At 44.8% G+C, this 22,461-nt stretch overlaps 1 protein-coding gene across 3 annotated transcripts in view; it reads right to left on the bottom strand.

Moving 5' to 3' along the window:
- The window catches only part of LOC108151608 (PDZ domain-containing protein 2), a 115,012-nt gene that overhangs the window by 36,808 nt on the left and 55,743 nt on the right, over window positions 1–22,461 (bottom strand). The window contains exon 1 of one of the 3 annotated variants that reach the window (XM_017280297.2): window positions 21,982–22,316. The exons of the other annotated variants lie outside the window; for them this stretch is intronic. Coding sequence (XP_017135786.1) covers window positions 21,982–22,024 — 43 coding nt within the window. The 5' untranslated portion in view covers window positions 22,025–22,316. Of the gene's footprint in view, window positions 1–21,981; window positions 22,317–22,461 lie in introns of those variants that run through there. 3 annotated transcript variants of the gene reach the window in all.

The following is a 22,461-nucleotide window of genomic DNA, read 5'->3' as shown; positions in this document are numbered from 1 at the left end:
TTCTGGGACTGCAAAAGTTTAGCTTTCCGTTCATATCAGTCGAAACGAGCCGAGTGAGCCCTCAGTTACTCTATATCATAGCTGGATCTGCGCCTGCATCCTAAAAGTATGCACTCGAACGGGCAAAGGCCAGGTGTTCAAAGAGAGAAGCGACAGGTGCGCGTTCGCAATATAATCCTGCAATCTAATGGATATTTGGATCATTGTTTATGATTGAAATGTATATACGAATATACGCTATGAATGTTAAGGGGCCACATCCGCTGCAGGGCCCACTAATCATAAATGATGGAGCTATACTTATCTGATGTCTGAAACCCTCTAGGTTGTCCAAGTTCCGGGTGTGGAGTACGAGTACATAAATCAAAAACTGCAGCACACATTCCAAAGTATTTTTTCCCCACTTTACTCCATATTTCTTTTGATTTTCTTCTCATTTTTTTTTTTTGCATTTCCCACAGTCAGAACCAGGCTAATAATCACAAAAATATGAACAATCTTAAAAATGCCTCGCGTCTGTCTCTGCTAATGAGAGCAGTACGTACTCCCCTATGCCCACAGAACCGAACCCCCAGATCTCCCGCTGACACTCTCAGCGGAAGCCTGAGAAGATTTTGAATTGTTTCATAAAATGCAGAAAAGCGACTGTAATTGTGTCAGACAGAGCAGGGGAGGAGACGAGACGATACGAGGCGATACGGTGGAGAAGACCCCCAGATGAAGACATTTCGTAGAGGAACTGGAAGATGGAGTCCGAATCAGAGTTGGAGTTGGAGATGGAGATGGAGTCAGAGTCAGGTTATATGCAAATGTCTGGCAGAAAGGATCTTGGTAATGTAATTTATGCTTGGCTTATTGGCAGCTCGGTCTCCGTCTGTGTTCAGCTTCTTCTTCTCTGATTTGCATAAATTTCATATGCAACATGTGGCCGAAAGAGTGGGCGAAGTCGAAGCTTCTCTCTAAAAGGAAATACTCAAAAATAGACATCACAAACAGAAAGATTGAGAGAGATGAGATGCGATGCGATGCGATGAGATGGAGGAGGAAATAAACTTATGGCAGAGAAATTGTGACCCAGTTCAAGGAGTATACGAATACGAATACGAGTACGAGTACATCTATATATACCTACACATATTTTTTGGCAACATCGATTATGATCAAAAAGCAGGCATCGATCGATCGCTGGCTGGATCGAAGCAGGTCACAATTGAAAGTAAAAAGCAACAGGATGAAGGAAGGAGAAAAGCTGGCCAAGAGACGAGTGGAGCAGAGCGGAGCAGACAACATTCTGACCCAATTTTTTAACGGGGTGCCAAAGGCCCCTACCACTACCTCTACCTCTGCCTCCCCTTTTCGGAGGGGACTCTTCTCCACTCGTTCTCCTCGATTTCATTCAAGCGATCGCATTGCGTTTGAAGGCGATCCATCTTTATTATGATTACTCTCTGGCGATTTTCACGCTCAATTAATGTTTATGACAAGTGATTGTGTCGCGGCGATAACTCACTGCGAAAAGACTGAGATGGAAATGGAGAGACAGAGCCAGAGACAGAGCCAGAGACAGAGCCAGAGCCAGAGATATACACAGATACTCGTATGCCGCGAGAGAGAGAGAGAGAGAGAGAGAAACCTTTGGACTCTTGCTGGGGCCAGAACAAGATCCCCAGCGATCGTTTGATCGTTTGGGGATCGCTTAAATCACGCTCGAATTCATTTGAATGGCAATCTTGTTGCTAGAAAGTTGGTCATTTTTTGCGTAGATTTTTTTTTTTGATTTGAATTTATGTTCATCGGCGATATTTGACATGTGAAAATCAAAGCTTGATTGATGCCCACAACCAAGTGCAGTCGCAGAGATACTCTCCCCATTCTCCTCCTTCACCTCCTCCACCTCTTTTCCTGCCCAGTGCTCAGACATTGAAACTGCAATTCACATTCGGCATACGGCATTCGGGGGAATTTTTCTCGTCACGAGTGTGGGACTCAAGGCGGAAATCGGCTTAACGCGTGCGGGAAATTAAACTAGATTCCATCATGATGGAGAAGAAGATGGAGCTGCAGTCTGCAGAGGCTTAAGAGGAAGCTCGAGGATAAGCAACAGCTGCTTGTAATGAGTAAAGTGATCCAAGTGGATTGAGAAAGAGAAAGGGAGGAAAGTGAGAAAGAGAGTTATCTCCGAGTGAGAGATTGAACCCAGTCTTGGAAACTATTTTAGAATTCCACATAACCAACCGTAAGCCCCCAACCAGGAAACGATCCAGACCGGACCTTAGCTTATAAATTTCCCCATTAACCCTTGTGTGTGTGTGTGTTTGTGTGCTTGTGTGTGTGTGTAACCCATTTAACATCATTTTGCCATAATTATTGTAATCAAGCGTAATCAAATTAAAGAGCAAGTAATACACAACACAACGAGACGAAAAAAGATACAATAGTCCGGTACGTGCTTTTTTTGTTTTTTTGTTTTTGTATTTTGCTTAAAGTACATTTTCAAGTAAGCTCCGAATTGGCTCTCCTTGCCCCCCTCCTGGGCATACAATTTATTTGCATTTAACCTGCTTTCACTTGGCCAGGCGGTGTCATGATGGTCATGGCAACTGTTGCACACAGCGGACAGGCGGCGGACAACCGGACACCGGACCACCGGACAGCCGGACACCCGGACAAGCCAAAACACTTCTACATTTGGCTTTGGCTTTAGATTCCGACACCGTCCATCCGTGTGGGTGGCAAAAATCTACATCTACATCCATATGTATGAACATACGCGGGCACAGGATCGCGTATACAATTTTATTTACGAGCATTTGCGAGCACGAGTGTCGGTAAATGTGTGTCCATAGGTGTACATATCTGCAGTTCCATTGCGTTTCCGTTTTAATCTCTCAATTCAAATTCAAACTGTCGTCTGGCGTCCGCGGTTGTGGTGGCGATGGCGATGGCTATGGCGTTGGCGCTGGCGTTGGTAAAGGGAGTTAGCGGTAGCCTTCATTTTTGGTGTTTTTTTTGGCCAACTCCTGACGGCAGTTTAAGTGCATTTCTCATTGCTCTCCGTAACGCTCTTTTCCAAGTTTTTTTGAGTGGTGATTGCCAGGGTGGAATGGTTAACCGATGCTTAAGACATGGCCTGAAGATTCATGAATATAACTCTAAGGAATATAGGTGATAAATGCTACCCCTTTCGAATGCCGCTAATCCGATTTATTAGGCCCAATCCGAGACCCTCGAAAATACTCGAGTGTAACAAATTGCGATTGGTATCGCCCATGAATGAACAGCAGGTGAATGGCAGTTAGTGCCTTTAGTTAGGGCTTCTCCCACATTCTATGTACCTGCCACAGTTCCTCCTGTTCCTCTTCCCGTTCGGCCCCCCCATAGAGAATGCCACACCAACAGGGTGGTAAAAACACTTAAACTGCGTCGCGACGTGCTAATGAGTTTGTCGCAGGAAAAGGACAGGGAGTGCGCATGAGAGTGCACGAGGATGGATGGATGGGATAGCATGGGATGGGACGGGATGCGATGGGATGGGATGCGATGGGTGAGAGAATGAGGGACGAGACTGAATGAATGTGAAAGTGTTTGAAGATTTATGATATGAGCCAACACCCCGGCAGCAGGCGCAATTAGCTCACGGGTAAAAAGTGAAATGTTCTCAACGAAGTGCCGACAAGTAGGTAAGGAAGAGCAGAAACAGCGAAACTGCAACAGGCAACAGGCCTCATGATAAATGGCCAGGCAAAAGGGAAAAGGAAAGGAGACTGCACAAATAAGAATACCATCGAGGGGTCGAAGCCTCAGATACCCTTTCATCTGAGATACGATCATTAGTGCAGAGAGAATCTCAAGAATCTAAATTAATTTGCGGAGTAAATTAATCAATTTGTGGGTTTCCTTATTAACTTTATTCAGAGCTTCATTCGTTTAAAGCTATACCCACTCTCTGGAAAGGGTACAGAGTGAAAGAGAGAGGGGCTGGAGCAGGCGGAGTGGAAAAATGTACATACATGATGAAAATAAAACACTTTAACGCTTTGGCTTCATAAATCACATAAAGAGGGCCCAGGCAACAGCCACAGCAACAGCAACAAGAGACAGTGGAACATGATGTTCACTTGAGTGGAGAAAGAGAGAGAGAGAGAGAGCGGAAGAGCGGAAGAGAAGAGAGCCAAGCAGGAGACACTTGACTGTCACAACAGCACTACAGCAGCGGCCAAAATATGAGTAACGACTAAATAATAATGTTTGCCGAAAAAGGGGCCTCTCTGCTTTTCTGCTCCCATTTATCATAAGCGAAACGAGAGTGGGATGGGATGGGAAAGGGAGGGTACTGTTGGAGAGAGAGGGAGAGGGAGAGGAAGCGAGCTCCTCTGGTTGGTTCTCTGCAGCTGCAGGAAACGGGGTCAGGAAGTCCGTCAAGTGTTCCGAGAGGCCTGCTTGCAGTTGCTCCGTGCTCACTCTCTCTCTCCTCTCTCTCTCTGTTCGCTGCCCGGGCCCAAATGGCTCAATGAACCGTAATTTGAGGCGGCCTGCGTCCCTGTCGCCATGGCCATCGGTCGCCCCGAGGTGTCTGCACGGATTGCATGCAGAAAAAGGAAACGCAAGCAACAATAGCAGCAGCAGCACTTTTAATTCATTGAGCAAAGAGCAGGAGAGGATCCTGTCGGGCAGAGAGCAGAAGTGCAAAGACAGGCAGAGCGGAGGAATGCGAAGGAAGGAAGTTCTGTGGGTGCGTGTGTAATTTAAGCCTTTCTCGCTTACGTGTAGGTGTGTGCAGGGTGCATAAATAAAGGGTGCCGCATTTCTAGTGGTTTCAGTTCCGTCTTGTACAATGCTTCACCCTGTTTCCACACACCTTTGGTGTCTGCTTCGAGTCGTGTTATATCTTAGGTCGTATCAGAAACGGTAGACCTGCCAAGTGGCGTATTGGATTGCCATAGATCAAACAGCTGGCCTGACTGATGGGGGACTCTTACCAGGAATCCCCATACCAGAGACAGACAAAAGGGTCAGGAATTTCAAGGTTATATTTGGGAACAAGGATTTTCCTAACAAATTTGGGATATAAAGATTTTACAGGGCATACAAGTAGAAAACCCGATCTTAACACTTTAAAATGTTCCACTTGGAACTTACTTATATTTTATTATTCCTACATACATACATATATGTATGTATATTATTATTATATTGTTATTATTTATTATTTGTCTTTCTATTATACTTAAATAGTGTTATGTGGTTGTCTGATATTTTACTCATATCGGCGTGAGCGCCCGAAGCAAGTGAGCCGGGGGTTGGCCCTTTTATTTACTCTTATTTTTACTCCACTATTAATGATATAATATTGATAGTCGTAAATTAAAAATATACCTATTAAATTATCAATTTGAATAATGTCCTTTAATTTTTCAGTACAATTTTCAGTTACCCGTAAATTAGTTGCCTTGAAATGCTGCAGCTTTTTAATTAGACCCAACTAAACAACTATCGGAATCCCATTCGTAACTCCTGGGAGCAATTTGATGTAAATATATAAATACATTTAGCCCAATTAAATGTACCCCTCTGCGCTTTGAGCACCGGGTAAAAAAAATGCACAAAAATAACTGGTAAAAAAGTTTTCTGTGTGGGAAAACCATTGGGGAAATGGCAGCGATGACTGTCCATTGCCATTCCTCAGAGCTGTGGAAATGGAAAACACAATTAGATGACCTAATAAATATGCACACGTGACGCGAAAACCCAGACGGATGGACAGAGAGAAACGACCGAAACGAGGTAAAAACACATTTTTCTTTACGTTTTGTTTGGTAGTGCAAAAATTTAACTGGAAATTACCTTGACTCTGTGGCTGTGGCTGTGGCTGTGGGTGTCGTGACTGTGACTCTGGGATGGAAATGGTATCGCATGGGATGGCATAGGGATTTGCCGCACAGCCCTGACTCTCTCGGCTAGGGTCCTCCGCTTTTGTTAGAGTCCGTCCGCCCATTGTTTTGGTTGCCTTTTATTGGTGCAGAGAGCGTGACTGCGACTGAGAAGGCTGGCCATCAAATGTTTTTGGTCATGGGAAAGTGTCACCGAGGCAAATGCTGACGAGGCTATGTCCAAGTATTGTTTCAGAGAAGTACAAGATATTGGCAAAAATTAAGGGTTAAGCCATTGGGATACCATCTTAATTCCATAGCAGATTAAAAAAATCGACGCTTCAGAAGTGACCACCTGAGCGATCTATCTTTACGTTCCACACACACACACACAGAGTCCACATTCCACAATCCACTCCCGCCTGCACTAATGCGCATTTCTCACTCTCTCTAATTGGCCCACTTAAGGAAACAGCGACAGCGGAAAGAGAAACATTTCTGCTGTCGAAAGCCAGCGGGATATATCTTTCTTTTACGAGTGTGGGGGTGGGCCAGCGGCAGGGGGGGCAGTGGGGGATAGGCATGGTATGTAAAGTAAAAGTTCAATTTCGTTTCAATAATTCTGCTTGTAGAATAATTACCCCGGACAGCCAGCCAGCAGAGCAACAACAAGACAGACACCCACATGACCGCAATTTAATTAGAAAAAACAACGATTAATGGGCAACAAATGCACTTTTTTGAAAGGAAGAGTGCAGCAGAGCAGCCAGCACTCCTCGAAAGAGTGATAGCGAGACCCAGAGAGAGAGAGAGGGAGAGGGAGAGCGAGAGAGAGGCAGATGAGCGAAGAGAAATGCCAAAACCACATGCGGTTCGGCAATAACAGTAAAAAAGTGTAACATATATTTATCAACGGAAAAGCGACAGACAGCATACACAGAAAGCTCACAAGGAAGTCCAAATCGAAGATAAAAGCGTGGCTGGAAGGGGAACGGCACCGCGGGGGAATGTGGGTCACAGCCACAGCCACAGTCTGGCCTCTGTCCAAACAAAGAGCAGACCCGAAACGAAACGAAACGAAACCAAACTCTCAACACGCTTCACATTTTCGATGATGATAAATGAGGCAGATGAACGCCAACGATAAAAGAGGCACCGCGCTTTAACAGCAAGGGAGAGTGGGGTGAGTGGCGAGAGAGAGGAGCCGAGGAGAACAGAGCAGCAAAAAGAGCTGCAACATGACAAGGAGCCTAAATCTCTTGCTCTCAGGACAGCTCGGAGATTGTACAATGGGCCTAAATGCGAGTTTAAATGGCAGCTGATAAGCATTGAATGGGCTGATCAGCTCCAGCCGGCAGCCAGCAGCCAGCAGCAAGCAGCTTCAACTTTCAATTGCCGGAGTCAGATTGACAACTAATGAAAGGAGGAGAAACAGTACTAAGTGTGATTTCTCTTCTTCTCTTCTATGCAGGGGTCACCATTCTTTTAATCAACTTTCAATTTTTGACAGTTCTAAATTAGCTACAAACATGAGAAGAGACCTACGATGATGATTTAGAAATGGCCACAACTTCTCTGGCCACCCTCGCACCAGGCAACATTTTATCATCAACTTATAAAAAACCCCGAGCTATAAATTGCAAAACTTCACCAGGAGGAAGCGCCAGAAAAAAACAAGAACAACAGAATGCTGGCAAAAAAAAAAGAATTTAGAGCAGATTGCTTATCACAACAGTCGAAAAAGAGCGTAAAAAAGCAACAGAAACGAAGGATAGCCTCGCGAGCCGAATCTATTGATACCCTAACCAGCACAGCGGTCAGCAGGGCAGGGCCCGTCCCATCTTATGTGCATAGGAAAGTGCTCTTCCGATCATGTACACACACGCACTGCAAAGCGCATCCTCTCTCCAGCAAAGGGCAGAGATTCAGTCGGATTTCGCCGTAAGCTAAGGAGTTGGTTATTCGTTCTTCCCGGAAGAATCCTAGGGTATAACAACCACAGAATAAGCCTAGTTTGAGAAGCTTTGGCTTTGGCCTCACGTTGGCCCCGCCGATTGTGTCAGAGCGATAACGAGCGGAACTCCAGCCGCTGCCGCCGCCGCTGACTCCCTCTCCCGCTCACCCTTTTGGCGTGTGAAAGCGCAAATTATGAACAAAAAGAGTATGAGGGGGTGGGAGGGGAAGAGAATTGACTAGCAACTGTAATTTATAGACTAGCCCAGGCAGACAAATGTCCCCTCTCACTCTCTCTCTCGCTATCTGCTCTCCATCCCCTCCCCTCCCCTCCACGCAGCACTTTTCGTTTTCACTTCTCAACATTTTGTGTGTTTGTGTGTGTGTTGCTCTTGTTGCCTGTTTTTCTCGTGATAAATTTGCGTGGTTTATCCTGCGGCTAACGGCAAATTATGGTTCTTAAATTCAGTGGGCCAAATATTTATGCCCCTCCCCTCCGCTCCGCTCCGCTCCGAGCAGATCTGTGCGGTTCCGTTTATGGTACGAGTAATGTTTGGCAAACACGAAAAATGGAAATGGAAATGGCCATAAAAACGGTTAAGCCATTTTTACTTGCAGGATTTAACGGATATAAATTGCACAAACAATTGCCCTGCGCTTAGACAGTTGAGCATAACAATGTGTTACATTTAATTATATCGTTTTTTCTCCTGTGAGAAGCACAAGGCAAAGGAGCTCTTGAAACGGATATTCCTGAAAAGAATTGCCTTTCATTGTTAACATTTTCCTTTAGTAAATTTTTCTCAGTGCTTGACAATCTCCCTCTTGCCATGTGGAGCGTGCCGGTGCCCGCCCTTTCCCAAAAAAATCCTTTCCCCTAATTGTTTCCATTTTGATGTGCCCATGGTACATATAGTATAATCGCAAATCCGAATCTCACAGCGAAATGATGCTGCACAAATTGAACTGTGAACAACGGCAGCCACACCCCCAGCCAGCGTGGTCACCCGCCCACTTGACACAACTCAATTCGGAATGGGCCATTAAGAAAGAGCCAGCAACAACTATAGTTGCGCCCACCCGAGCTGCAGATGGACAGAGAGGTGAGAGAGGTAGGAAGACAGAGCAGAGCAGAGAGAATATCAAACATGGTCTAATATTTATTTATCACAGTTTGTGACTGGCTTTTCCACGAAACTGAAAAAGGCCACAGCCAGAGCCAGAGCCAGAGCCACAGTCACCAGCCAAGTCCTTGTTGGAAACCTTTCACTTGGCTTCTCCACTTCCCCAAAAACACACACTCGAACACTATTTATTTGTATTTGGACTTGTATTTGTATTAAAAGCAACGTGTTTATAACTTAATAATGGCTCAATAAAATACTAAAACCAAAGACAGCCAACAAAAAGCTTTCCTTTCCTGCTCCGGGCTGAAGCTCTGGCAGGCCAGCCTCTTCTACCCGCCTGCACAGTAGTCGGCGTATGTCTCTCACCCCCCCCCCTGTCACTGCAGTGCCCCCACTTGCTGATATACGTACTATTATTCCGATATTCGCAGAGAGAGGGTATTGTGATGTTGGGCAGAAGTTTGCAACGCCAAGAAACTGCCACTCAGAGCCCCAAACGGTAGATGGTTTTTTATTTTGCAACATATCGAACATTTTTGGCGATCGCTGGCCAACCCCCGGCTCACTCGCCTTGCTCGATCACCCAAAAATGAGTCAAATATTGGGCGAAGTCCAAGACGTCGTTGTTGTTTTTCTGAAGGACTACAATGGACTTTTTCCTTTGAAAGAATAACATGAATACTATTGAGCCCCGTCCACGTTTTGAGATTTATTCAAATCAATCGAAAATAAAGATTCACTTTAAATTTCAGACAACTTTGGATAGAGATTAAACGATCGATTTGAGGCATAAAGTATCTAAGGCGCCGGCTAGCAAGTCCAGCCATTCTTTTTGGCTTTTATTTCGGGCTTAAACGTGAGCGAGAGCGCTCTTCGATTGAGGGGCGGGGAGGGGATTGGGGCAGTCGAGGAGTGGGGGAGTGGAAGCGAGAGGAGCATGTAGGCTGGCCACGGTTTAGAAAGGCTAATGGGGCGTTTAGCCTCCTGTGGTTGTTGTCCCTGTCTTTCGGCTGGCAAGTTAATCAAATGAATTATTATTACAATAAATAAGCATACTTTGACAGCAGGGGGAGAGGAAGATGGGGGATTTCGGATGGCCGATGGGGTGCCAGTGTTGCTTCAAATTGAAGTGTTGCTCAAAATGATATCCAAGTCCCCGCTGCGAATCAATTGTAATTGGGGAGCAAGTTGTTGTCAGACTTTGAAGAGGTCATCCAAATTGGTGGGAAAACATGGCAAAATAAACCCAAATTGCATTTAGTTTATATTTATTTTATCTGTGCACTTTTATTGCACTGCAAATGATGATCGAATCAGGTCGATTTTAAAACTTTCTCTCTCCCGTTTATGATAGCTTTAAAACATACATAAAAGCATCTGTTGATGCTGATCAGGAATACATATGTACGTAGTATGAGCATCTGAATGTACGGAGGTTTATCCTTTAGGGGGCATTGTCATTATTCGAAATTATTTGAAAAAATGAACCATTTTTCATCCTTCCGCCACATCCTTGCTCTGTCCGAATCATGTCCCCCTTTCATGCCAATTGCATCAGGACGTAATCTTTGACTTTCTAATGCAGTGGCTCTCTTGCACATCATTATAGGCTGGGAGTGGGAGTGGGAGTGGAGAGAGGGTGTGGCAGTAGCCGAAGTGGGAGTGGGAGGCAAAGAGGCAAAGAGGCTTCCTGCTTCCCACAGATGGATTTATTGCTATTTGCCTTCGGCAGTCGACTACTGTCCATAATTTTTCAACAAATCGTCGCTCAGCTGTCACACTAATCTTTTCTCTCTGAAAGAGAATTTGCATATGGTCCAAAAAGGGGTTGGGGCTGGGTTTGGATTTGGATTTTTGGGCTTACATAGGCTTCGATTCGGGCTTGAGTTGGGTTGGGTTGGGTCTCGTGCTGGTCAGTGAAGCGCAGCTGAAAATTCACAAAAGCAAGTAAAAATGGAAGAAACAAAAAATCAAAACACACCTAAGCCAACAATTGTGGGAAATTGTGGCTTAAAGAGGGGAAAATCTTACACAGTCGATATACTCGAACACACAGATGCATATGCATCTGATACAGCAAGTTTCAGAACAATAAGACAACCAGGAAAACGTATGGAAATGGTCCATCGATGCATGTTGTGCGCAGTCTTGAACCGCCTTTCAGTAGCGAAACGCACTGTTTATCCGTTTGGGTGCTGGTGCTGATGCCGATCGTGTGAGTGCAATCGCTTATTAACAAGTTTCAAAATTGTCTTAACCGCATTTGGCTAATGCCATTTATTGGCTTTAGGCTAGGTCTTTCTGCATTTGTTCATACGGACGTCTCTGTGTGGGCCGTCACGCCCACTAATCTCGAAACAGCCACTGCAATTTGACAGCAGTGGGAAAGTGGAACTGCCACTGGGACTGCCACCAAAAACGGTGCCCACTCCGACTTCGACTCCGACTTCGACTCCGACGCCGGAGCTCTCCTCCACATATGATTCAAATGTCAGTTTTTATAGTTCGTCGATTCTAATTGTTTTATGGAGGTTACTAGGTGAGGTCCAGGCCGAACACGAAAGCAATTAATCCCGCTAATTACCGAGACCCAAAAGCATCGACCAAGACATGTACATATATTCGCAGATCTATGGAAGAGACCCCTCGGGCCTGACTTCCAAGTCCAAGTCCACCCCCATGGAGGAGGTCGGGCCGCGACAGTAAACCTTTTTGCGCAGAAAGGTCAATGGTTGAAGATATGTACAAACATAAATATAAATCTCGCAGGCGCCATCTACGGGTGTGGATTGGCATTAGCGGAAAAATATGATTTATGTGCAAATGGAAATGGCCAAGAAAACTGTTGATTGATTGTCAGTTATTTACGATGTTAGTTTTTATGATGCTGGGACTTTACGATTCTTTTTGAAGGTGAGTTTTAATGGTTCTTATTAGAAATGCTTATGCTTTTTGTACATTTGCTTGTGAGAACGTGGCGCTGGAGGGCGCCATCTTTTATGAAGCCTCGAAAAAATACAACTATTCTTAACGGTGCTTGGACTCAGGATCAATTGAAAACATTACCCAACCGAAATTCATCGTCAACAATCGTCTCGCACATACCTGAAACGAATCGGAAAAAGAAGGCAAAAAGTAAGTATCGTTTTCAAAAATGTCTCCTCACATAAAACACAAAAAAATATAAATTAATCTGAGTGTTTCTTCCTGACCTTTGATGAGGGATAATTGCAAATCAAATAACACAAAAAAAATGTGCGAAAGGGGAAGCAGCGATCACTTGAAGTAACCAAAGTGCGGAAAATAACGAGGCATCAAATTCAAATAAAACAAGAGCTATGCAAAGAAAGAAGAAAGAAAGGAAGGCTGTCTTCAGGTGCCGAAGCTGTTGGTACCCTGGATGGGACGAGACCCATGTCAAGCAAAGCGAGTGAGCCGGGGGCTGACGTACGTGCCCCCAAGTATGATATATTAATGAGAGAGAACTCTTCCTTTTCCCAAGATGTAATGCTTTTGAATGATCCAATATCTCGTGTGCCAAAAAACAACTAACCCTCCCCTGTTAGGGTATTAAAACAGTTAGCCCGCACTCAGGCTGGCAAATGGAATGTGTGAGAGGGAGTTATAGAAGGCAGGCCACGGAGCTGTCGAAGGGAGTAGAAGGAGAGCGCGGGACGAGCTGTGGCTGCGCCTCAGGGTTAGCCGAATTGCGCATGGCTAAGAGCCGAAATATGCGGGTCAATAAAAGAGCAAGCAACACACCAGAAAAAAAGAAGCAACCTTATGCAACCGTCTCTACGGCTTCTTCTCTTTGTTGGCCTCCAATCCAGACTTTTGCGTGGAATGGAGCGGGGCTTCCAGAGGGGCAGAGAGGAGGCTGGCCAAAGCTGCTCATTAATTTCATAAACGCAAAAAAAGAAATGCAACAATGAAACCGAAACCTATACTTACAAATAGTTGCCTTCCTCTCGCTCCCCTTTCGACCATCTCACCATCTCCTCCACTCTCCAACTCTCCCACTCTACATCACCCTCACCCAGCCTCTCTCCCCTCTCTCCCCTCTGTCCACATAGACAAAAGGCATTTGGCACTCCTCTGCCAGAGAGTGGGTTGCAGGAGGGGGGCAGGCAGCCTTGGCAACGTGTGTGATGATGATTATGGCCTAATGGTGGATGGATAGCCTGGTGGCATGCCAGGCAAGAGCAACACCAACAGCAGCAGCAGCAGCAGCAGCAGCCTCAGAAATGGCTAAGAAAAGCTCAAGTCGTTGGAGCTGGCTGCGGTTTTGCCGCGTTTGAAGCAGCGCGTGATGGCAAATAATTTTTGCTCTCTGCCTGATTAGAGGGGAATGCCTAGGCAGCAGATGGATAGGCTGGTATGGGACGGGACGGGATGGGATGGGATGGGATGATGATGGGTAGGAGAGAACAGAGCTTCAGAGAGATAGCGAGAGAGAGGGAGAGCGCGTGAAAGAAACAGGATTTATCCCCTTCTCCATTTTATTGCTAATTTCTTGATATCAGCTAATCGATTATGATAATAATAAATGAAATATGAAAGCAAGTTCTATTAAAGATGGCTAAAGTTTCTGAGAGTTTTTTTTAGATGCACACTGTCCGATAGTTCGGACACACATCGATGGCAATACTGATTACATCGATCAGAGGAATCGGAAGCAACTTTCACATAAACTGAACATTCCTAAAGCGGTTTCAGACTAGATTAAATATCTATACCGATTGGGGCCAATTTAAATAGTAGTAAACCCAGGGAAACTCAAGCTATACTAAATGCACACACTGCACACTCGCTTAGCCCGTACGCCAACCCCCGGCTCCCTCGCTTTGCTGCCCTTCGGCTGTCTTGCTCCGCATCCGCTCCCGCGGGATTCTCACTATACTCGATTGCCATACCTTAACTTCTATTGTTTAGATTTGTTTCGAATTTGATCGCTTTATTTGTTCTACCTGAAATGTATGTGTAAGAAGCTTCCATCCACCTTCTCAAGATATAAACCTCAGCCCAATTTGATCAAAATCGGACTACTATGTGCATATATCACCTATGCAGCTGACATATGTAGGAACGTTTTGCGAGTTTCGGCCCCTGAAGGGGTTGCCTTCCATTCTTGTTTTGGTAGTGGGCGTTCTCTTTTGTCCAGTCTAGATCTGCTCCACCGTCTCTCTGGGACTTTGTGACGCTGAAAAATTGTTGGGCATATCGGTTTTAATGTCTGTTCTATTCTTTTGTCCTTGTGTAACAAATGGGTTGCAGTCGACGTGGACTAAGGCAAAGACCAAAGAGAATATCGAGGAAAAAAATCACGCCCAATCATTCACACACACACATGTAGTGCTCGTCTGTGTGTGTGTGTAGTTGCACTCAAGGTCGTTTCATTACTCAGCGGCGTCCTTGGATAATTACACACACGCCAAGAGACCCCAAGACCGAGACGCGTCGCTGTCCAGGCCTCCGACCACAGCGCAACAATAATAACCCAAGAGATCGGTCTCGGTCTCTCTCTCCCGAGAAAGAGCGAGGGCGGGGCTGACGGCGAGGGGGGCTTAAGCTCTTCCGCGGAGCTTCGTTTTTCAATTTTAGTCATCATAAAAAATCGCCAAGCCAAGCCAAGCCAAGCCAGCAGAGCAGAGCAGACAGAGGCGCAGCCACCGTCAGCGTCGCTATCGTTTGTCGACGTCGCCGTTGCCGTCGACGTCTCAGCTTGCAGTCCGGTCCCTCCTACCCGGATATTTCGCTCTCTTCTCTTCTTTGCTCTGCTCAGCTCTGGCTATGGCGCTCGCTCCCTGTGTCTCTCTCTCTCTCTCTCCCTCTCTCTCTTTTGCATTTTCTGCAACATTACTTCCTTTTAGGCTTATAATCGCTTGCTGACTCAACCCAACGTTTGCCTGCCAAAGTGTATTGATGCAAGGTGAGGCCTGCCCGCTGCCCCGGCAGCGTGTGAGCGCGTTCTCTGAGAACGGCTCACCCTGCGGTTAACACACTTTGGCTTGCGCGATGATCGTGCGAAAGTCCGTCCGCTGTCGGTGCCACTCTCTCGGTGCCACTCAGCACACCCCCTCAGCAACCGGCTTCAGCCAAGTTTAGAACAGAATACGCTACACGTTCGCTTCGTTCCAAGTTCCAAGAGAGGAAAGAGCTTTTCTAGTTTGGAATGGCAATGTGGCCCCGTGGTGGACCGGGGGTTCAATGCACCGACTACTTTTTCACTCTGCTTCCAGGCAGCAGGCAGCATCGTAGCGGGGCATGGCAGCAGCGTCGCAGCAGCGTCCAGCCATGCATTTTTCTAGCCTCTGGCATTTTATGCAGTTTTTTTCTGCTGCTGCTGCCGCTGATGCCGCTGCTGCTGCTTGTGCTTCTTCATCTCTTCTTCTTCTGCACTTTTATTTGCTTTTTTCTTAATGCCCTACCATATAGGCGGAGGTTCGTTCGGGTATGTGAGTTCCGATGGTCAGTAGGTGTGCCAAGGCACGAGTATTGGATGAAGACGATAGTTGAATGCTCCTACTGTTCCATAAATTTCGCAATCTCCAACAAATACCACTAAATCGGAGCACTGTAGCTTAACCGTTTCAACAAAATATCTACCAACACTGATCCGCAATTGCCCAATCCTCGTCCCCCAACGACCTTCCATTTCAAGCAATTGAGAATTCCGAATTTTAAAGTTTCCATTACCAATGGAAGAATACGGCAGCTGTGGCCTGCTCCTCCGCCGCCTCCTGCACCTCCATTGTTAGCGATAACAATAAAATGTGGGTGGGTTGAACTTGGACCTCTACCGTCTACCCATCTCCCTCACTCGCACTCATCGGCCGTGTGCCCCACAATTATGGGCACATGGCTATCCTCTAGACGAATTACTTTCAGAACAAAACTTGAAATCCCACAGCCAGTTCTTCGTTTGGCCAAGAGAAGTGTGGAGTAGGAGGAGGCGGAGGAGGAGGAGGAGGAAGGAACAACAACAGCACAAGAGTACAAGAGTACAAAGCAGAAGAAGTAGAAGAGGCAGAGGTAGATAAAGCAGAAGAAGAAGCAGAAGAAGTCCAAGTTGCGGCTGGACTCTTGCTGGAGGAGCATTGCTATACTGAAGCGGAGTAAACGCCAATGGGCAGCTGCTTTGCTTTGAGTAGTTCTCTCCATTTTACTCCTCTGTCGCGTCGCCTCGCTCTTTTTTTTTTTTTGTTTTTTTGGAAGAAGAAGGAGCAGAAGGCGTGCGAGTGCTGGGGGGGGGAGGAAGTGGGAGCGGGAGCGGGAGCAGCAGAAAAAACGGCAGTTTTATGTCGCCGGAAGCAAAGCTAAAAGAAAAAAAAACAACATTCGTTAGAGGTAAGAAAGAACCATCTGGATGGGGTTTCGGGCGGGAGCAGAAGAAACGCCAGAAAGAAAGAACCAAAAAGTGGAGGGTATTAGGAGAGAAGGAGTTATAGGGTGGGTAGAGCAGTGGTCCCCGGGAAAACCCCAAGTAAAATGCATTTATTTATAGCACATTTGACCACTCTGACGACTTCCTTTTGTTCTGTGGCTCTGTGTAAACAAAGAAATCATTTCTGTATTTATTTACCCGAAAGCCATAAAAAGAAAGGAAGAAACACTCGGCAATGGAATGGGTGGACAGGTGTATGCCACGGACTTTGGCGGTAGAGTGGGTCAAGGATCGATGGTGAATGGTGAAAGATTATGAAAGTCTGAGGTTAGGTAAGCTCTCAAACGGAATTCAATGACATTTGAACTCAACTCGAGAGCATACAATTTTGTTGTTTGCTTAGAAAATTACATTCATATCTTTGAGGATTTTTCTTGATTAATTTCTTTGTATTAGCTTAACACTCTCTTAGACTCTTTTGTGTTGCTGTCAGATCATTCTATTTGTCCAGATATATGAAAATTATAAAATCTAAACAAAATCACCTTTTTTATCTCTAGAAGTTCTGCAATTACTTAGGAAAATCATCTGTTCTGTTCCTTTACCATAAAAAACCTTCAATTGCCCATTCCATCAAATCCTTGCTGTCAGGCTTTCAAGCTGTGCAGAAGAGCCTTTCCCTTTGGCATCATTATGCCCATTTAATTATACCTTTTTGCCAGTACAACAATTTCCAAATAAATCACTCAATCAAAATAGAATAACGAATTCCAGGCGCAACACATGAGGAGGGGACAGTTTCCCACAAATCGCTCAAAGCGAGTGCAGAGAGCAGCAGAGTGAAGCGGGGGGAAGCGGGGAGACCAGACCACATAAATACATCAAATGTCAAAAAAGTGAGCTTGGCCCGCAGCAGAGACCGAAAGACTACGACCACGACGACGACGACCGAGGAAGACCGACGACGACGATTCCGACTCGCAGGAAAGTCTTGGGGGCTGGCCACATTAAATAGCAAATAATAAATTAATATGCCGTAAGTTAATAATTACAAGCTGGGCTCTTCAGCAACGCCGAGATTCTCATTCGCCCTGGCTACCGAACCGCAGCTTCTACTCTTCTCCAACTGCGTTTATCTGCAGCATCTGTTTGCCCATCTCTGGCCTGGCCTGGTCTGGTCTGGTCTGGTCTGGTCTGGTCCAGTCTGGGTCTGGCGCCCCCAAGGAATCTCATTAAATGAGACTCGAGCATGTCGTGAAAATGTTTGTGCGATTTGTTTCTAGGGAACTTACGAGTACGAGTAGTCCGACTGCCATGACTATGACTCTGGGGGAAGTTCGGCTCGTTGGGTTCCTAGAGCCTGGTGGGGGGCTTGGGCTTGTCAAGGTAATTTGACTAGAGTTGATCCTACCAACCCGAAACGGTATTAGTCAAATCCTAGAATATTCAAGCCTAAGTAATCCTTTGATATTGGAAGTAACAATCCATTCTTTGGTATTTAAAACTGGGAAACAATTCGGAATGCGATGGGAAGATGTGGAGGAGAACCTACAATTCTAGTGGGTGTCATGTGTCTTATCACTATATTAATAAAGTATATGACATATTCTTTTTTGGCTCCTTTTCTTCGTATCCTTTTATGGACCATGAATGCGCTGTGATTTGTCCTCATAGGAACTGTCGGCAGTACCAGACGTCATCCCCTTCGTTGGGAAGGAGGACCGGCAGCCCTTTGGGTCTCTATGACCTCTATCCTTTGATGATTATGGCATCAATGACAAAGGCCTTAGTCTTGTTCCTAACAGATTTGGGCTTTCTAAATTATGTTAACCAACACACTTGAATATTAACCTACACTGGCAGTGGCGAAAGTAATCGTGCTTTTAAAATTTAGTAGCGCTTACAATGTACAGATTTTGTCCGGTGTGGATGTGAAAACATGTTTCTTTCTTTTACTTGTTACCCCGAAACATAAAACTCAATTAGAGTGCAATTCCAATGTTAAAGAACTCTTAAGGAAATGGAAGTGATAGAGCCATCAACAGATCAGGCACTTGAAGTTGAAGTGACTTAATAACATCAGGAATCATGAGGAATCAACCACATAAAAGAGACTAGTCCCTGCCTCTCCATCTGCATCTCTATAGAGAGGGATGGGAGAACCGCATGCCAAATGACTTAATGCGAAGAGAACTGTAAAATCTCCGCCACATGCAACATTTGTGAACCCACATAAAACGACCAGAAGGATGAAGAAACCGACTAAACGTGCGATATACGAAGAACAGTATTTCGACCAACAAAATATCCCGCAAAAATATCTAATTTGATTTTAACAGGTGCGAATAATCCCCAATACTACTATGATCTTGAGTCGCTGTAGATTATCAATGGTACTGGATCTCACATACTCACATATCCTGTGTTTTAAAACTTGACCTTAATTTTTCTTTACCAGAAAATCAAATGTAAAGTGAGCGCGAAAGAAAACCCGAAATTTTCGGATCTTAGGTAACAAAAATTGCTTCTTAGTGGAGGGCTCTACTATGACTGTGGATCTTAAAGGATGTGGCACATGGGGTCGCAAAGTCTATCATCATGCGGTGCGTTTACTACAAGGTATCAAAACAGGCAATGAAAATCTTGATCTAGATCAGGAAGGAAATCAAGAGTCGTTATAATTGATTAACTGCAACAGCCCAGTCGGGTGAGTGCAACGACGAACACGAAGGAGTAGGAGTAGGAGTAGGATAAGGCGAACAGAGAGAGAAACAAAGAGGAGCCGAACCATAAAAAGCAGATGAAGAAGAAACCCAAACAGGAAGACTTTTTTTTTTAGACAAGAAGCAGAGGCGAGATATTGGGCAGTCACGCATGCGTCTACCGAAAGCTCATCTCTCTCTATCTCTCTTTTTCTCTCTTTGTTGCCCGCTCTCTCATTCTCTCCGATGGCTATTTCGGGACGCTCACATACACAGCGTTGCATTGCATTGCCAGAAAGGGAAAACAACCGTTGAGAAGAGTGCAGTGGAGTGGAGTGGAGTGCAGCAGCATCGTTAGAGTATTACGGTAAAAGCGTTCGTTCCTACGCTGTCCCTGTCCCGCTCTGGCTTAACTGATTAGACTGGCATTGCTCGATACTTAGCTAGTTGGTCCGCAGAGGTCATAAAAAGAGAGGTAGGTGGAGCGGGAGCGCCTAGACTGACTGATGCGTGCATGTTGGCCATAAAAGAGCTCCCAGCCAGCAAAATAAGAGGAGACGCAGACGCAGACACAAACGCAAACGCAGAAGCAGAAGAAGAATCGAATCGAGCCGTGGAAATAATTTAGCTGACACAACGTCCAGTGTTCACTGTCCAGCCCGTGTCCAGTCAAGTGTCCGACTCGAGTCGTTGTCGTCTTAAGGAAATGCATTAAATGAGACGACCAGACTCTGGCTCCATGAAAGACACGTAGAGGGTCCCGGAGCTGGAGCTGGAGCTGGAGCTGAAGCTGGAATGGAGTGGGATAGGGTGATTGCGGGGGGATAGAGGGAGTCGGCAGGGTACGGGTACAAGTTTGTAATTTTACAGTTAGAACCGTCGGTAGCCAATGTGGAGGGGGGATTCGGATTCAGTTGGGGAGTAAGTGAGACAGACCTGGCGAGACGACGTCTTCGACGACTACTGCACAAAAACAAGCAGTCAAAGAGTGAGAATGGAAGTGGAAATACCCTAGCGATAGGATAGTTAGCGATTTTACATATATCGATTATTATTGTACCCAAGAGTACACTCCAAAAGTACACTGGTATAAATTCGTTAGAAATAACAGAAGAAAGCGAAATTTTACAGAGATATTTAAATAATTAACTAATGAGTGCTCTCGCCTCTCTCTTCCTCTCTGCCGGTGTGGCTTAGCAATAGCGACATTAAATTATATCATACAATTAATTAAAGAACTTTCCCTATTTGTCACTCAACATAATTGTTGGACTATAATCACAAAATACTTAATATTAATCCCATAAAAACTCATTCAAGTGCACTTTGCCTTAGCTGGCCTAAGTAAATAACGTGTTTTCTTATATAATATGTGGAGATCCACTACGTGAAAACTTGTAACTTGAGAGGCAAAGATTCGATGGATTTCTTAGTTGAATTGAATCCTAATTAGGACAGATTTAGAAAGGCAGATAAATATTATAGGACCAACACAGTACAGTGTCCCCCTGCGCGCGTCTATGAGAGAATGTATGCCAATCTATGCCCATATTTTTTATAGATTTCCATAATAAATCTTTTCAGTCAATTGGCCAAGACCTGGCAGAGAAGTGGACCATAGATGGCAGAAGAAGGAACCTTAAAATCTGTCCATGACCTTCTTTGGAGAGAGATGTAGAGTGAAGTGCGGAAAGTTCTGCCGATGAGGGAGACGGAGAGAAGGAAGCAAAAAGAAAAGAGAGGGAAGCTCTGTGCACGACTTTGAACTTGGCTTGGATTTTGTTTTGGTTTGGTTTGGTTTTTGCCTTAGCTTTGGGTTTTCTTCGGATGAGGACAAATTGTGCCCAGCATTTGGCATGCAAAACGCGATCTTGACTGAATGACTCGACTAGACTCGACTCGACTCTCTAAATCTTCAAATTATGTGCTGGTCGAATCGTGCATCGCCCGATCCTCTCCCAGACGAAAACCTCAAAGATTTTCATTCACTTTGCTGTGCTGGGGTGCTGGGGTGTTGTGGTGCAGGGGGATGGGGGTCGCTCTGCTGCTGTCCCTTTTTTATGGCTGTCCAACCGAACGAAATAGAAAGAAGATGATCTCCTCTCCACCAGCTGGATGGAAAGGCCTTTCTAGGTCGACTTATCCAGCGATTAGTGGCTAGAAATAATCTCCTCTCTCTCTTCTGTTTATAATCAAAAGTAAAATGATTGCCATTTCGTGTTTTGGGTTTCGTTTCGTTTTATTTATTTATTTTTTTAGGTATTGTCTTTCTTTCTAGGAAGATGACCCAGTTGCTGGAGTTTTCGTTTCTCAGCTTGCGGTGAAGAAAGTAAGGGATTGGATCTGCCAGAAGCCAGAAGGCAGAAGCACAAGGAGATCCCCTGAGTAATTGGCAAGGGCTTGTGGTTGCAACGGAGCAGAATGAAGCGACTCGAATTTGGGGTTCCAAATATTGTTGTAACTTTCTTTGAACTAAGGAACTACGATTAGTCTGCGATATATCTCAGTGAAGTTAAGGGAAAAATATATTTTAATCTTCATTGCAACTATGATTATTTTCACTTCATGTTCTGGAGGAGTTATGTAGATCTTGTTTGTCGTATATCGCAGATTACGAAAGCTCGTAGCTAAAATTAAATTTAAAATTAACCTTTTTTCATCCCATCACTACACCACCCAATGTTTAATGTACAGAAATATAAGCAAATCATAATTTAGCGAATTTAGAGCTATTCTTTAGCAAAAATTTGACCGTTCAACGTGACGTATGCGTGATGGCAAACCAATCAAAATTTGAGTCAATTGAAACCAATTGATTGAATCTTGACTGTCTTTTGCTAATATTTCTGAGTAAACTATTAAGGATTACTTAATTTTTCCATCTTAGATCGAGCCATAATATGTGTATGTATGTAGGAATGTGAGTATATACTTTTTATATGTACCTTGCTTGGCTATCAAAGCAACGCGTCTCTGCAATCGATACATATTGGATGTGATCTGGGTAAACTATTTGGAAAACTTCACTTAGTTGAAGAAGAAACTTCACGAATCTAAACAGTTCATTGTTTAAGATTTTACTTTTTTTTTTGTATATCGATTAGCTTGAAGATATTTTTAGCCACTATTTAGAACACTCGCGATGGAAAAAAAACTCAAAAAATAGTGTTTTTCTCTACTCTGGTGTTCTGCGTTTAGTAAGAGTCCGAAGTCAAAGTCGAAGTCCGCTGAAATCGAGTTTCGAGCGCCGCTGGAACCGCTCTTGAGCCGCTTTAACCGCTGGAGATGACGTGCAAAATTGAACTGAACTGAACTGAAAATTGAACTTCCTGCTGCTTGCAAAAAATGGAAAAAAGAGCAGTGGAAGACGCTGGGGCAGAATGGCTAAAAATGTTATATCTCGAGATCGAAGAGGCAGAGGCAGA

The sequence above is a fragment of the Drosophila miranda genome, chromosome XR (genome assembly GCF_003369915.1).
Source record: "Drosophila miranda strain MSH22 chromosome XR, D.miranda_PacBio2.1, whole genome shotgun sequence".
Lineage (NCBI taxonomy): Eukaryota > Metazoa > Arthropoda > Insecta > Diptera > Drosophilidae > Drosophila > Drosophila miranda.
Note: the sequence above shows the minus strand (reverse complement) of the source record. Positions and strands in the feature narration are given on the sequence as shown.